Here is a 14,506-nt window from a genome sequence, read left to right on the forward strand (position 1 = left end):
GCATCTGCCATTTTTTCTGCTTTCACTCAAGTGCATGGTTGAGAATTTTGCATTGGGAATCATTTTCATAAATACAATGCACATGCAATTTACTATTACAAACAGGGCATGCTCTGTCTAGCACCAATCTAGATGATACAACAGACGACTCCAGTTCAGGACTGGCAGTTTTCTTTCAAAGCTGGACACAGAAGTATAATTATGTGTATACACTAATTTGGGGGACCCGAATCTTTTCTTTGTTGAAATGAGAGTCTCGTTACAACAGTGTTCATTATAACGGGAGTGCACTAGATGCACTTTGAATTTCTAACGAGCTACCAAGTTGGTCATGGTCTCTAGGAAATAAAACTGCTCTTGGCGTAATAAGCATGCACATGCCAAGCACACATCAATGACCATTCACTATAAGGTTTATGTGACCGTGCATCACAAAGCCCACTTGGGAAGACCTCCTCGCACCACTAAGCCGTACAACCAAGGAGGGTTCAAGAGCAGGGCCCTGTTTCCTAAAAGATGTTAGGATAGCAACTCTTGCTGGAATAGCAACTTCCAATAGCAACAGCCAATCAGGAAGCTGGATTCTTGTCATTACCATGACAATTGCCATTCCAGCAAGAGCTGCTATCATATCAACTTTTTATGAAATGGGGCCTTGGCCTTCCAACTGGCTATGATTATGCAAACAGCTGTCAGTTTTCTCTGGATGCACAAAATAATGTTTGAAGCCAAAATCTTTTGGAGCAATCTGAAGATTCATTTTGAACTCCACTATGATATCAGATATGTTCTGCTTGTTTTATATTCATTAAATGAAATGAAAATTCATCTAACGATAAGTTATAAAACAAAAGTCAATTCCATCTAGCAATATCTACAAAGGTGTAAATCAGAGTTGTATGTCGTGAAAGAGTCTGAAAATCTACCCTAGTGAAGAGGTGATTTATCACTTTTCTCTGCTTAATTTTGACAAATAAAACCGATATAACATAATCTTCAAATATATCTCTTTATAAATCAATATACTGTACGAGCTGAAATTTTCGCGAATTGCTACTTGGAGGACATTTTCGCGTGTTGTTAATTTCGCGGTTGCCAGGGTCTAACTGAACTTAGTTATTCGCGCGTTGTTATTTTCGCATGTTGTTATTTTCGCGGTTCAAAGGCGATTCGCGAAATTCGCGAAAATAAAACCACCGCAAAAATTTCAGCTCGTACAGTATTAGATATTTAGTGCCTGGACATGCGCAGTCAAGTAATCTTTATTTTTACGATGTATTTCATCGATCCTTGTACAATTTCTATTCGCACATCCCTGTGACTATACCATTATGTATCATTCATCTTTTATAAAAAGGGACAGCGAAAAGTAACAGTCATTGCCATCATAAAGACATATATCTTTTAAGAGATTAGCCAGTCACTATGCAATGAAACATTGATCGGTTGTCTTCGTATTTGTAAGGCAGCTCCAGTTTGGCACATACTTTAAAATGTTTTTGAGTGGCAGCATCAAACATAGGTTCAAAAGGAAACGGGATAGTCATGACTCTAATCCCTTGAACCCCCTTGGTATATTACTAACTGAGATGGTTCAGGCATTGCTTCTTTGGGTGCAGCATCCAAAGTATAGCCATGGCTACTGCAGATGGTATTAACCATCAACCTTGTCAATACAAACTACCTCAGCCATGATAGTACATATCATTCAGTGAAGGTATCCTTCAAATGTTTGAGACACGTGTCAGATTTTTAAGACATGGAACAGATGCCAGCATCTCCTATGGGTCAGCTCATTTGGTCCTCATTCTGAAAATCATCTTCACTTTCTCCATAGTTCTCTGAGGTGTGAAATCCTCTATCATGCAGAAATATATGTGGACCCGATTCGTTGCCAACTCTAAAGAGTCTGTGGTCTATTTATCAAGTTTTTGTTATTCTCCAGAGGATGAAGAATCACATCCTCCGTTGCCTGGCAACTGTCACCTGTGGAAGTCCTCGGTGAGGTAGAGACGCCGATTCACCTCGCTGATGCTGATGTCCATAATTGGCGGGATGGCATCCGGGGCTGGCGCCACCTCGGGTCGATCCTTGGCGAACTTATCTGGAATGCAGGAAAGAGGGAAATTTATCTGCTGAAGCCATACATAAAAAGAATCTAGAATCTTTTCAGACAGATTTTATGGTGGTAACCCCCTGTTCGTATAAGCTTTGTGAATCAGATGCTGATGGAGTACATTAATATGTATCTATATCAAAATTTATGAATTTTGATAACTGACCGCAAAATAGTGGAGATCAATCATGGAAGTCATGAACTATCAGTCATGACAGAAATGTATCAAGCAAGCAGATACATATGTACAGTGCACTCCCTTTCTACTGAACATGATTATAACAAAAATCTTGTTACAAGGAAATGAAAATTGAGGACTAAAAATTATCATCCATATATCTAAACATAAACTCCTCAAAATACGATCTGCAATTGAAGTTTGATAAATCGTATTTCTCTTATACCCACATTACCTTCATTAAATATGACATCATTAAAAAAGCCTGATTAATCATCTTTAGAATGACACCTCACTTGCTATGATTGGGTGTTCTTGGAATGTGCAAAACAGCTGAGTATGGGGACAGATCAAAAGTGAAAAGTCGCAAGAATTCTGCTATTGATAATATACAGTTTTGATGAAAAAAGGCCACTGGAAAAAGCACTGCTGAAATGACAGAACTTCAAAAACTCCTATTTCCTAGACATTAAATGACTGTTTGGTCAACCTAAGTTATGTTTAATTTTAATCTGCACATACTACTGCAGTTTTTAATTCATGGATGAAGCCTGGAATCTAATGAAAATCTCATAATGCATTCTTTTCAAGCACATTCCTTCCCTGAAACGACAAAGCAAATGGGAATTATACTGTTTGACACAACACGTTTGCTCTATTTTGCAACATTTCACATTTGACCTTCCCTCATACTCAGTCATACTGTGCATTCCAGGAACACCCAATCATAGCAAGTGAGGTGTCATTTTAAAGATAATTAATCAGGCTTTCTTATGATGTAATATTTAATGAAGATAATGTGGGTATAAGAGAAATATGATATATCAAACTTTAATTGCAGAACTTATTTTGAGGCGTTTAATTTATTGATAGGTTACAATGAAATGTTGATATTCTATAACAAAAGAAAACTGCTGGTCCTAACGGTTATATTACAATGGGAGTCGCCTCTACACTGTAATTGTAATAGTTAAGGGCAACTTACCGGTCAGGGTTTTCATAGAGTGTGGGGGAGGGGTGATGAGGAAGTTGTAGCCAGCATAGAAGACATATAAGAAGAAGAGGCAGACACAAATGTACACGGGTAGAGCAAGAGCCCAATACCTGTAGGCAAAGGGGGAAACATATATCGCCAAATTTAACGCACATTCATACAAATATGACATTTTCTTCAACTCTAATTCAGTATGGCTCAAGTAAAGGAAAATGTTCTCTGCTCCAAAATGTTATGTTAATGCTAATGTTGAGCATGAGCACGTTGACCTGTCTGCTGACAATAAGCTCATATCAGGGGCGGATCCAGGAATTCTGTCAAGGGGGGGGGGGGGGCGCAACTAATATTTCTGGTGCCACTTCGGGTTTCATTTCATTTTTTTCCTTTTTATTTCTTTTGTTTTTAATGAAAAATAAAGGGGGGGGGGGCATGCGCTGGTTGCGCCCCCCTCTGGATCCGCCACTGCATATTGATACAGTGTGCAGCTTATCTACAATTTAAATATACTGTATAATATTTATACATTGTATATAATTCCATAGGGGGATGCCGTTCCTCAGATGTCACTACCCTACAATAGAGGGTATGTATCATGTGCAAGAGAATTATGCTCTTACAGAAGGAATGATACAGATAAATTTGGTATCCATAAAGAACCGAGATACAACTGTACAACTACAATTGCATGTAGTCATGACCAATCATGGATCTAGGTACATGGCAATCATACACAATCCCTAGTGGAAATAGTATTGAGAAGTCTTAGAGGGTGATCACGGAAAGCTGAGATGTTAGTAATCCCCAACGCTACTCCTTTCTGTTGATGCAAATATATACGCTACATAATGCTACTCCTTATCATATACAAGAATATTTCAGGAGTGAGAATATAAGAGAATATAATCAGGTACTTAAATTACTGAAAGATATGAATGACAATAAAGTTGTGCAAAAGGTAGCAAACATGCATTAAAGCTATGTATATTAACCATGCTTACCAAATTTCGTTATAAATATAATTCTTAAATGTTCTTACCATTCTTTGCACACACAGGATATCAATTTGTTATTTCTTATTTTTTCTATTAAAATACATGTATATATCAACATCAAATAAATTACATTATCTAAATTTTGCTGAAAAAAAGATGACCAAACATACATTTAGAAAAGGGGAAAGCATATAAACATTTTCTACCAAAACTGACAAATAGCATTATCTACTGTACCTAATATTCTCCTTTTATTTCTCACATAATAGTCACGTACCATGAGAGTGTAGCTAGAACAGACAAGGTGAATACACAGTATACATTTTGTATACATTGAAAGCACATGCTAACCTTACATCCAAGCCCTCAAAAGTATTCATTTTTTTTCTTTTGCAACCGACACTGAGGAAATCAACACTCAAACTTAAGAAAACAGACGTGTAATGGCGATTTGTTGATGTCCAGACTTCGTATAATTGTTCATAAGGTTTTCAAAACAGACTGTAAGAGCACATGAAAACAGGAGTCTGAGACAAATCACAACCACTGGAGGCCAAACACATTATTGTTTTTAGCTCTCACGTAATCACTCTTTTTGAGGCCTTGCGTGTCACTGTCGTGGCCCAACTACATATCGAAAGAGGATAATGCTTCAAACTGACAAGTTCTTGACTTCTCTGTGATCCAGTACTGAAATGATTTAAACAATCCAGGGGCCAGTTGCATAAAAGTTATAATTATGGTAACTTTGCCATCCAATGGTTACTTCCATGGAATTCTTGATTTTGATTGGCTGTTGAGTATCAGGGGCGGATCCAGGAATTCCGTAAAGAGGGGGCGCATTTACAAAATTAAAGGGGGGCACACGCACCCCTCCCCCCATTTTATCTTTTTATTTCTTTTGTTTCAACAAAAAATAAAGGGGGGGGGGGGTGTGCGCCAGTTGCGGTCCTCCCTGGATCCACCACTGAGTATTGTTTCCGTGGTAGTTACCATTGGATGGCAAAGTTACCATAATTGTAACTTTTATGCAACGGGCCCCAGCACTTTTTTTTCTTTTACTGAATTTGGTGGTAAACATCGAAAAGAGATCAGTATGTCAGAAGGAGAGGGATTAGTATTGTAGGGGTAATCATCAAATTATCAAGTAAAAATCCATGCATTCGACTCAGGAACCAATTCTTCAACATCTTTACGTAGAGTATGACACACAAAATCCATCAAAAACTTACTTCTGAGGCCAGTAAGTGAGACCCACGGAGTAGAGCCACTGATCAGGGATGTAGGCCCATATCAGGTACAGAACTATACAGGGTAATCAGGGGAACAACATGAGAGAACTGAAAGGCTGAAGGGAAAATTATGCAGAAAAGTGCAACAAGTAGAGACATACACAAGACGGTATTCAATGGCAGAGGAAAAGAAATCTGTGGTAAGATGAAAATTTATATAGCAATACAAATATTGTCAAGGCACTTAGCTTAAAGGGTGTGTACAGTTCTGGTCGAGGTGAGTATTTAGCTTTTAACGTTTTGCGAGATATTCAGAAACCACTCTATGAGATGTCAAAGAGCATGCAGTTCTAAGGGGTATCAAGAGTTTATTCGATGAAAATCGGTTTTGAAATGACTGAGATATCCCAAAACAAGGTGAAACAAAGAGATCCTAATAAAGTTGTGGCATGTCGCCTTTTATTATTAGCACTTTTTTTGATATCTCAGCCATTTGAAAACCAGTTTTCATCAAATAAACATTGAATCCTTCTTAAAATTACATGCTCTTTCATATTTCATAAGAGGCTTTTCATTATCTCACTTAGGAATGTTCAAAACATGAATCCCCACCTAAACCAGTACTGTACAGTCCCTTTAAGGGGGCACTACACCAAAAGTTGAAATTTTTTTCCAATTTTCTGTTTTTACTTTTAAGTGACAGTTTAGGTTCTTACCTTCAATATTCAGTAGCTTCTACACTAAAAAAAATGCATTAAAAGTGATTAAAATTCCTTTTTTCTAATACCCTTTTGAAGGCACATCTTTGCAATGGAGGAACGCATTTTCAAAACTCTACAGGTGGGACTACAGTGTGATAAACACCGAACACGATCATTATACTGAGTTTTTGTGGGTTCAAATCATAATTCTTGACAAAATATGTTTGTGAAAGTGCATTAAGTGTATAATTTTGAAGGGAAATTTATGTCTATATACGGTACTGCTAGAAATGACATTTGCTTTTACTTTAAGGTTAAAATGTGTATTGAAAGTACAGCGAATGCAACTTTTTAATGTAATGTATTGTTTGAAAATGACATTTCATTTTCAATGGCCATTTTCTAAAAATGTGTTTTTATATACCTTTGTCTACAAAATTTATCATAACCTGAGAATGCTTCAATATTTTCTTCCTAAATTTGGTACACTTATGCAGGACATGCTTAATAATCTAATTGACCATTTTGAAATTATGGGCTTTAGTTTTTAAGTTATTGACAGCTGAAATCTGATTTGTTAATAACGGTTGCCATAGGAAAAAACATTTTAAAACTAGAAATGTCGCTATGGCGAGTGATGCCTCCGCCATAATGCATGATTCTCCCAATAGGTGAATACATGTAGTACAATGTCTTCACAATGTGTAATGACATTTCACATAACTGGCAAAATATTGATATGACAGGTTTGTCAGAAATGTCTTGAATGTTCACTTTCCTCAAACTGGGTTTGCTATAATTGTCTAGAGTGCAGGTACATATATTTGGGGAATTGAGGATTTTTACTTGACTTCTGACCGACCCTGTGATAAGCTAGTTTATGCATTGAGTAATTTTCAAGGTGTAATTACAGTACAAAGTAGATTTGTTGTTGTTGTTCATTTAACCCTAAAAGGGGCCGGGCTTTTTTGGCTATGCTCAGACCGGGGGGGGGGGGGAATGGATTCCGCCCCCCCCCCCCCATCTCAGCGATCGGTGGTACGATCGCGATGAAATTTTGCATGCGTGAGACCCACGTCATTATCTACAAGATTGTGTCATAAGATTTTTTGAAACAATCAATTTCTAATTTTAATTAATTAATTATGCAAATTAAGCTCAAGATCATATTTTAGCCTAATTAAAAGAATTGAGAGTCTAATTTTTGATCTGTGTATCTGCTTTAGCATATTCAACAATTTTACATCACAAAAAGTTCCAAAATTCATTTCAATTCTTATGTATTTTATTGTTTTCAGAATGTCTTATGTATTTCTTTGTTTTTCAACTTTTTGTTTTTTCTTTGTTTTTTCATTGGAAATTGTCACTGACCATTTTTCTACCATAATTAGCACAAAATTAATAAATGAAAGTGATTAATTGTAAAAATAATCAGGTTTTTATGACTTTCATGACAGAGCACTGTTTTCCATAGGAAATGTACACAAAATCACAAAATTGTGCCTGTTTTGGGGCGACATTCCATTACAAAAATGGGCGTGGCTTCGCAAAAGTATGCGCAGACGTTGCAAATTTGTTCTCAAAAGTTGCGCGAGACTTGAACAAATAAAGTCAAAAAGCCTCGCGACGAGGCCTTCTCGCGTTACAGAATTATAGCGTGAAACGTCGAGGGGGGGGGGGGGCGGATTCCGCCCCCCCGGCCCTTTTAGGGTTAAACCTGACCTTTGATCCTTAACCTTTTACCTTTGACCTTCTGGCTGGAAATTTCCCAGAGAATCTCCATTAGGTAATACATGTATATATCAAGTTTTAAAACTAATAATGCAAGCATTGCATATACTAGTATATGAGGGAAACAGTAAAATTTTGAGTTGATCTTGACCTTTGACCCCTGACTATTGACCCATGACCCCTAAATTCCATAGATAATCCCTGTCAGCACATGCATATGTACCAAGTTCCACGAAGATATATTGAACCATTTGCGAGAAAAGTGAAATTGCAACATTTTCACCTAACCTTTGACCTTTTACGTTATGACATGAAACTCTCTCTGGAGAATCTTTACGTAGTAGTGCATGTCTACACTAAGTTTCAATAAAATACCTTTGGGAATTGCATAGATATGGGGGAAATATCAACATTTTTAGCATTTGACCTTGACCTTTTGACCTTTGACCTCTTGCCAATGTCACTAAAATCTCCTCAACTAACTGCCCTATCATACATCATTCTTGGACCAAGTTTGATGAAAGCTGCTTCATCCAGTTTTGAGTTATCACGTAAACAGATAAATTTTAGGATTTGACCTTGATCTTTTACCTTTGACCTCTGTCCGATTTCACTAAAAAATTAATCATGTAATTGTCCCATCATACATCATCCTTGGACAAAGTTTGGTAAAATTTGCTCGATCCAGTCTTGAGTTATCGCGTAAACGGATACAATGTCATGATTTGACCTTGACCTTGACCCTTTGGCCAATTTCACCCAAAATCTAATCAAGTAATTGCCCCATCATACTTTATACTTGGACAAAGTTTGGTAAAATTCCAGTCAATACTTCTCAAGTTATCGCGTAAACGAATGCGGACGTACGTACGGACGGACAACCCGAAAACATAATGCCTCCGGCACCACTTCGTGGCGGAGGCATAAAAAGTCAATTAAAATGTTTGTTTTTTGGCGTTGCATGTATTGACCAAATATGAACAAAAAATACCAAAGTGTCCAGCAGTAGTAGGCATTTTTGTGGCAACCAATCACCTGTAGGTATCTGGTTACCATGGTAACCATGCACAATATCATACATTACAATGTATACCATTGTATTGCTGACATCTCTAGCAACATGTACATATATGGTTTTATGGAGTTTTGATTAATTCTTCATGACATTAATGCAAAAATATATGATTTTTTGTTGTTGTTGTTGTTGGTCATTTTCATTTTTTTTTTTTTTTTTTTTTGGTGTAGTGCCCCCTTAACTTGACAAGCTTTTTTTATCAGCAGCACCAGGTAATCCCTCCAAACTTGACCTCCTTGTTGAGTTACCAAGCCCACTCAGGTGTAGTAATAGGCCTCACTCCAACAATGGAGGCCATGGCGACACAATAGGGATTAGGGGGATTTAGGTAATCTCGTGACACTGACAATTAGTTTTCAGATGGCTGTGACAATCATTGAAGCCCACACTCCAGCATGTTTGCCAATTAGTGAACAAAGCACAGTATAGGTTAAAGCACAATAATGCAGTCTGAATGTCTTGAAGTTCCGTATTTTTTTTTTCTTTCCAGTCCCACTTCACTTTCCATTCAATACAATCAACTTGTGCATGAACTGTCATTTCTCTTCAATGCCAAGAATCTATCCTGCTTTTGTTTTGTCAAATAGAATACCTTTCCATGTGCACAAAATCAATCTTGTTCTCAGCTTTCAGTTCAAAATTAATTGCACAGTCATCTCTTAATAACATTTTAACACAAGTATTCACATAATACTTAAAAAAAAAACTCCAGGTAATGCCTGTGACTTTTACACAATAATATTCTGTCTACTTGCAGTGATTTGGTTTTGTAATTCCAGGCTATCCCTATGAAACTGCACTTAACATCACAGTATGTATTTCATCCCATACTTTGCTGGCATCATAAAGAGCATCTTCATCTATATCTTAATTATAACTAGAAAAGCACTCTGAGAGCGCAGACCTCCGCCAAGCATGCAGCTCATTTCCACCCGCACTGATCTTGTTCTTCCACAGAGATATCAGTGATTTCCACCCATACCTACTTATAGCATTGTGTGCTGAAAGTTGCCTGATTTCCCAATATGGAAGCCTTTGATACGTCATAAAGCCTCAGCTGCACGGCACGCCTCGCGCTAGCAGAAACTAGAGCATGCACTTTAGTGCGCGCATGCAAACCTCAAATACGCGCAGCCTGAACTCTCAAGTTCATTGACCTTACCTGGCAAAATATCAAAAATCCTACTTAAATTCCCCCCAAATTCTCGGATCACTACCAAAAGTTAATCATCTTCCTCTTCTGATTAAGTCTGCCTCCTTCAATAGACTGAAGATTCTTGCAGACTGGTGCTATTTACATTATGATACAATTTATTTACAGATATTTACAAGCACATAGAAAATTTGACGAAAAAACTAGCCACTGTGATCAACCGTTAGACGGTTTCGAAATGATCCCACAGATTGCGCTGAAACAATTTCTGACGACAGGGAATTCCAGTTCCTGTTACTTGTGTCATTCTCAACCTTTCCTGCAAGTTTCATCCCAATCCGTTAACTACTTTTTGAGTTATTTTGCACACAGACAAACGAATGAACGAACGAACGAACGAACAAACAAACCAACGGTAACGAAAACATAACCTCCCCCCTTGGCGGAGGTAACTAGAGAAGCACTGAGAGCGCAGACCTCCATCAAGCGGTTCATTTACACCACTGATCTTGTTCTTCCATACAGATCAGTGATTTCCATCCATACGTATGCATGCTGAAAATCGCCTGATTTCCCAACAATGTAGAAGCCTTCTGTTATGCCATCAACCTCCAGCTGCGCAGTGTGCCTCGCCCTAGCAGAAACCAGAGCACGCACTTTAGTGCGTACATGAAAACCTAAAAAATGCGCCGCTTGAACTTCCAAATTCATTGACCCTACCTGCCAAAATATTAAAAATCTTACAAAGAATTGCTGGACCACTACCAACATTTAATAATCTGTTACTTGGGTAATTTTCAATCTTTCCTGTAAGTTTCATCCAAACCCGTGCACTGCTTTTTGAGTTATTTTGGAAACGAACAAACAAACCAACAAAAGCTGAAGAAAACAAACCTCCTCCCTTGGTGGAGGTAATGATCGAGGTGTGACGCTATAAACATGTAGGCTCTCTGTGAGTTCCCATACTGGCAACAGGAAGTGCCAGTGAGGCTGGTTGGGGTACCCTTCAGGCCCTCAATAATATTTAGGTTCCCAATGCAAGCCTGTTGGCAGCCGCAGCAACTAGTGTCCACATCACAGGCAAGGCATATTTGATTTCAACGGCTTACTGTACTCCTTCTGAGGAGACTTTTAACCCATTGGAGAATGACAAGTATGCTCAGGCAGGTGTCGATGGGAAATGCATGTTGTAGCAAACAGCCAGTCCTCAGTGGGTTAAAATAACTTCAGGTTTCATTGGTTAGTTGCAATTGCCCACAGATTACTTCTTTTGAGCACACATAAAACCAAAATAAAATTTATGACACTAATACCCCTTGTAGCAACTCTCCTGTAAACTCTCAAGTCGTAAGATTTTGAGGTTATGAATGGGTTGGGCCAAAGTGGCCCCCACCAGGCTAGGACTATTTTGGCACTGCTGTAAGCTAGCGCCAAGCGTGGGCCAGGCTTGGGCCTGGCACCGATCAAAGAGTTTATGAACGATAGCAGCACCAGGCTCGGGCCCAAATTCCTTGCATGGTCAAAGGTCACAATTACAGCTGGCCATGCCTCCGCCAGAGCGTGCATTCATTTACCACGGTAGTTATCCCTTACGTGACCAAGTTTCGAGAATGGGTCATCGTAAAAGTAGCGCGGCTCTGCTATACCATAGTTACTGAACACAATTTTTATTGCTTGGCATAAGCCAATTTAGCTCGGGTCAGGAGCTGGCCAAAAATGCATAAGTTACTGAAAGGGGTATAGTATAAAAATGTTTATACCAGTAGGCTATTTACTGACAAACCAGCATGCTCATTTACACAATATCAGACAGGGCTCATCAGTGACTCAGGGTCACTAAAAATTTATGTCAGACCATCAAACTTCAAAAAAACCAAAAAACAATCTTTAGGCAGCCCAATTGGGCAACTGCGATTCTACACAGATTACTATATTTCATTTTTGGTAGTGCAAGGTATTTCCTTTTCAGGCCACTAACATTTCAAATTTATTCAATGGTTTTAGTTGCTTGAATGGGCCGGTGAGCCCTGCAATATCATAAGAATAGATGATAAGCTTGACCTAATGTCCTTGACACTCAACAGTTCATTAAAGTGACAGATACTGATATCATAAATCTCTAGATAAAACATGACTGCACGACTCAATCTCAATAAGCAGCTCATACAGAGAATTATCCTGGGATGGTAGGTCATTCGTCATTCTCGACAGAAAGCCATGAAGGGTAATTCTTTGTCATCAGATTTGACTATGTGCTGGTGGCATTTTTCATGTGGTCCGGAAATAATGCTATAAGCAAACACCATTGAAAATTATTGCTTTTTAACACCATCATTCTTTTTATTTAATTGAATATCAGAATTCAGGCAGGACTTTCTATAAATGCCCCCACCAAGACCAAACCACTTGCCAAATCCTATGTGTGTGCATGCATTCATCCATGCGTATGCTAACAAGAGTAAGTATATTAATGTACCTGGTAGTGGTAAAGCAAAATTGGGGGTGGGTGGGGAACATTAGGAAGTCTTTCCAGAATTCATTAGTTTTTATAAGCCACAACCAGTGCCTGCTTCAGGGACAAGTTTTCCAGACATCTGTAGTACTACTACTACTTTCAGGTTTGAGGCTCACAAGTTGGTTGTCCATCGCCTACAGCCAAGCAACAACATACACCAAGCAGCTTTACACATAGAGTAATTATTCCTGTTTGTGACAGGGTGTGCATTTGCGTCAGGGGTCTTTACATTCTTTGATAAATAGGACCAATCAGGTGTGCAGGTCAGAGTACTCTCACTTCCCATAACTTACGAGTAACTCCCGCTTTGGTTCTGAAGTGGAACTACTTATGTATGTAATTTAATTATAAGCACATGACACTCTTTAGCTGTTTTCAATCAATGAATGAAACTGCCCCTGCTACAAACAGGAACCCTATCACAAACAGGGATGATTTACTACTCTATCTCATTTTCTCAAAACTAAAAGTAACTTTCGCTACCTTGCCTGGGATGGTAGTGTTTAACTGAAGTAGACTTGGTCCCTACACTACAACTTAGATTAGTGGAAACAATTTATCTGATCAATTCTGTCACTACGATAACTACAGTTAACAAATTCAAGTCATTCCTGTCAAAGAAGTACAAGTTCACATTCTCCGCAGAGTTATAATCTCAAATAGTAGTGCTCAGTCATAATACTGCAATAACATTAACAAGACGAAGCATTTAAGTTTGATATACAGTGGAAACCTGCTGAAAGTGGGAGGGCATTACAAGACTACTAATGTACTGTCTTTCCAGAAGCCGACAAGACAGGTGAATACAGATGAATACAGGTGAATGGGTGACCATGCTATGGTGATAACATTGATAAGAAAGATGTTATTATAATTGTTAACTGCGAAACGCGAACGCGAAGCTACCGAGTACTGTGTACAACTTAAGGAACGCCCCGGGGGTTGTTATCACCCTCAAGTGTATAATAGCGACATAATAGTGTCTATTTTGGATCTGACTCACATTCACATGTGTCTACTGTTTTTTGTTTTCACTGTGATGTGCTAGATGTTTGAAAAAAAAATCAAAGAAAGTACAAGCCTACACATAAACTGGTATGTGGGACTAACTACATCTCGGTAGCTCAATACGGGACACTGTGACGGGTTTCTTAACCGAATTTGATGTTACAAACCTTACCAAATCCAATTATTGATCCTAAATACAACACAAATCCATATATTGCTCTTTCTGGCGTGGGTGCGGGATTATTCGTCATGATCTATCAGCTGTTCTGCTCTGAAGTGCACCGTCGTAAACTGTCTGGTGTAGTTCTTCCCCTTGGCCTTGGTCTTGTCAAACTAGCTCTCGACACGTCTCTCGCTCTCTTCATCTCGCATACACCGCACGGGCAGCGGCTGCGGGCCAGTCCTGTGATCCCCGGCGCGCGGCAGGTAGAGTGTCGTCGAGTCACGCACCCAGGCATGCACTTGATCGGATGAACACAGCGGGCGGAGGTCGATGATACAGGCAGGCAGGCTAGCCGGTCATTGCACGAATACTAGTGCTCAGTATGATGGATGACCAGTGTGGAGGGAGGCACAGGCAGACCCAACCCAGTCTATTTTTGTACACTTCCAAATCTTTAGCATGCGCCCCGACAAAATGCTTTCAGATACGAATAGGGGCCTATACATGCATGTCGGGTTCCGCCGCTAGCAAGTAGGCGTATCAATACAAAATACTCAGTCGTACATGTGTGGTCACTGATTGCGCAATCTCTTATCAGTCGTGCCGCGGAGACCCATAATACATTATATGTGTAGGTTTGATTTCGTC

The 14,506-nt window shown here is 38.9% G+C and overlaps 1 protein-coding gene across 1 annotated transcript; it reads right to left on the minus strand.

The window, feature by feature from the left end:
* Window positions 1-1,413: 1,413 nt before the first annotated feature.
* Window positions 1,414-14,006, minus strand: LOC140238904 (phosphatidylinositol N-acetylglucosaminyltransferase subunit P-like). The gene is made up of 4 exons (XM_072318802.1): window positions 13,868-14,006; window positions 5,513-5,585; window positions 3,280-3,398; window positions 1,414-2,104 (listed from the first exon to the last, which is right to left on the minus strand). Exons 1-4 carry the CDS (start codon window positions 13,944-13,946, stop codon window positions 1,983-1,985), a joined length of 393 nt encoding a protein of 130 aa, XP_072174903.1. The 5' UTR covers window positions 13,947-14,006; the 3' UTR covers window positions 1,414-1,982.
* Between the last annotated feature and the right edge of the window lie 500 nt (window positions 14,007-14,506).

The sequence above is a fragment of the Diadema setosum genome, chromosome 15, assembly GCF_964275005.1.
Source record: "Diadema setosum chromosome 15, eeDiaSeto1, whole genome shotgun sequence".
Taxonomy (NCBI): domain Eukaryota; kingdom Metazoa; phylum Echinodermata; class Echinoidea; order Diadematoida; family Diadematidae; genus Diadema; species Diadema setosum.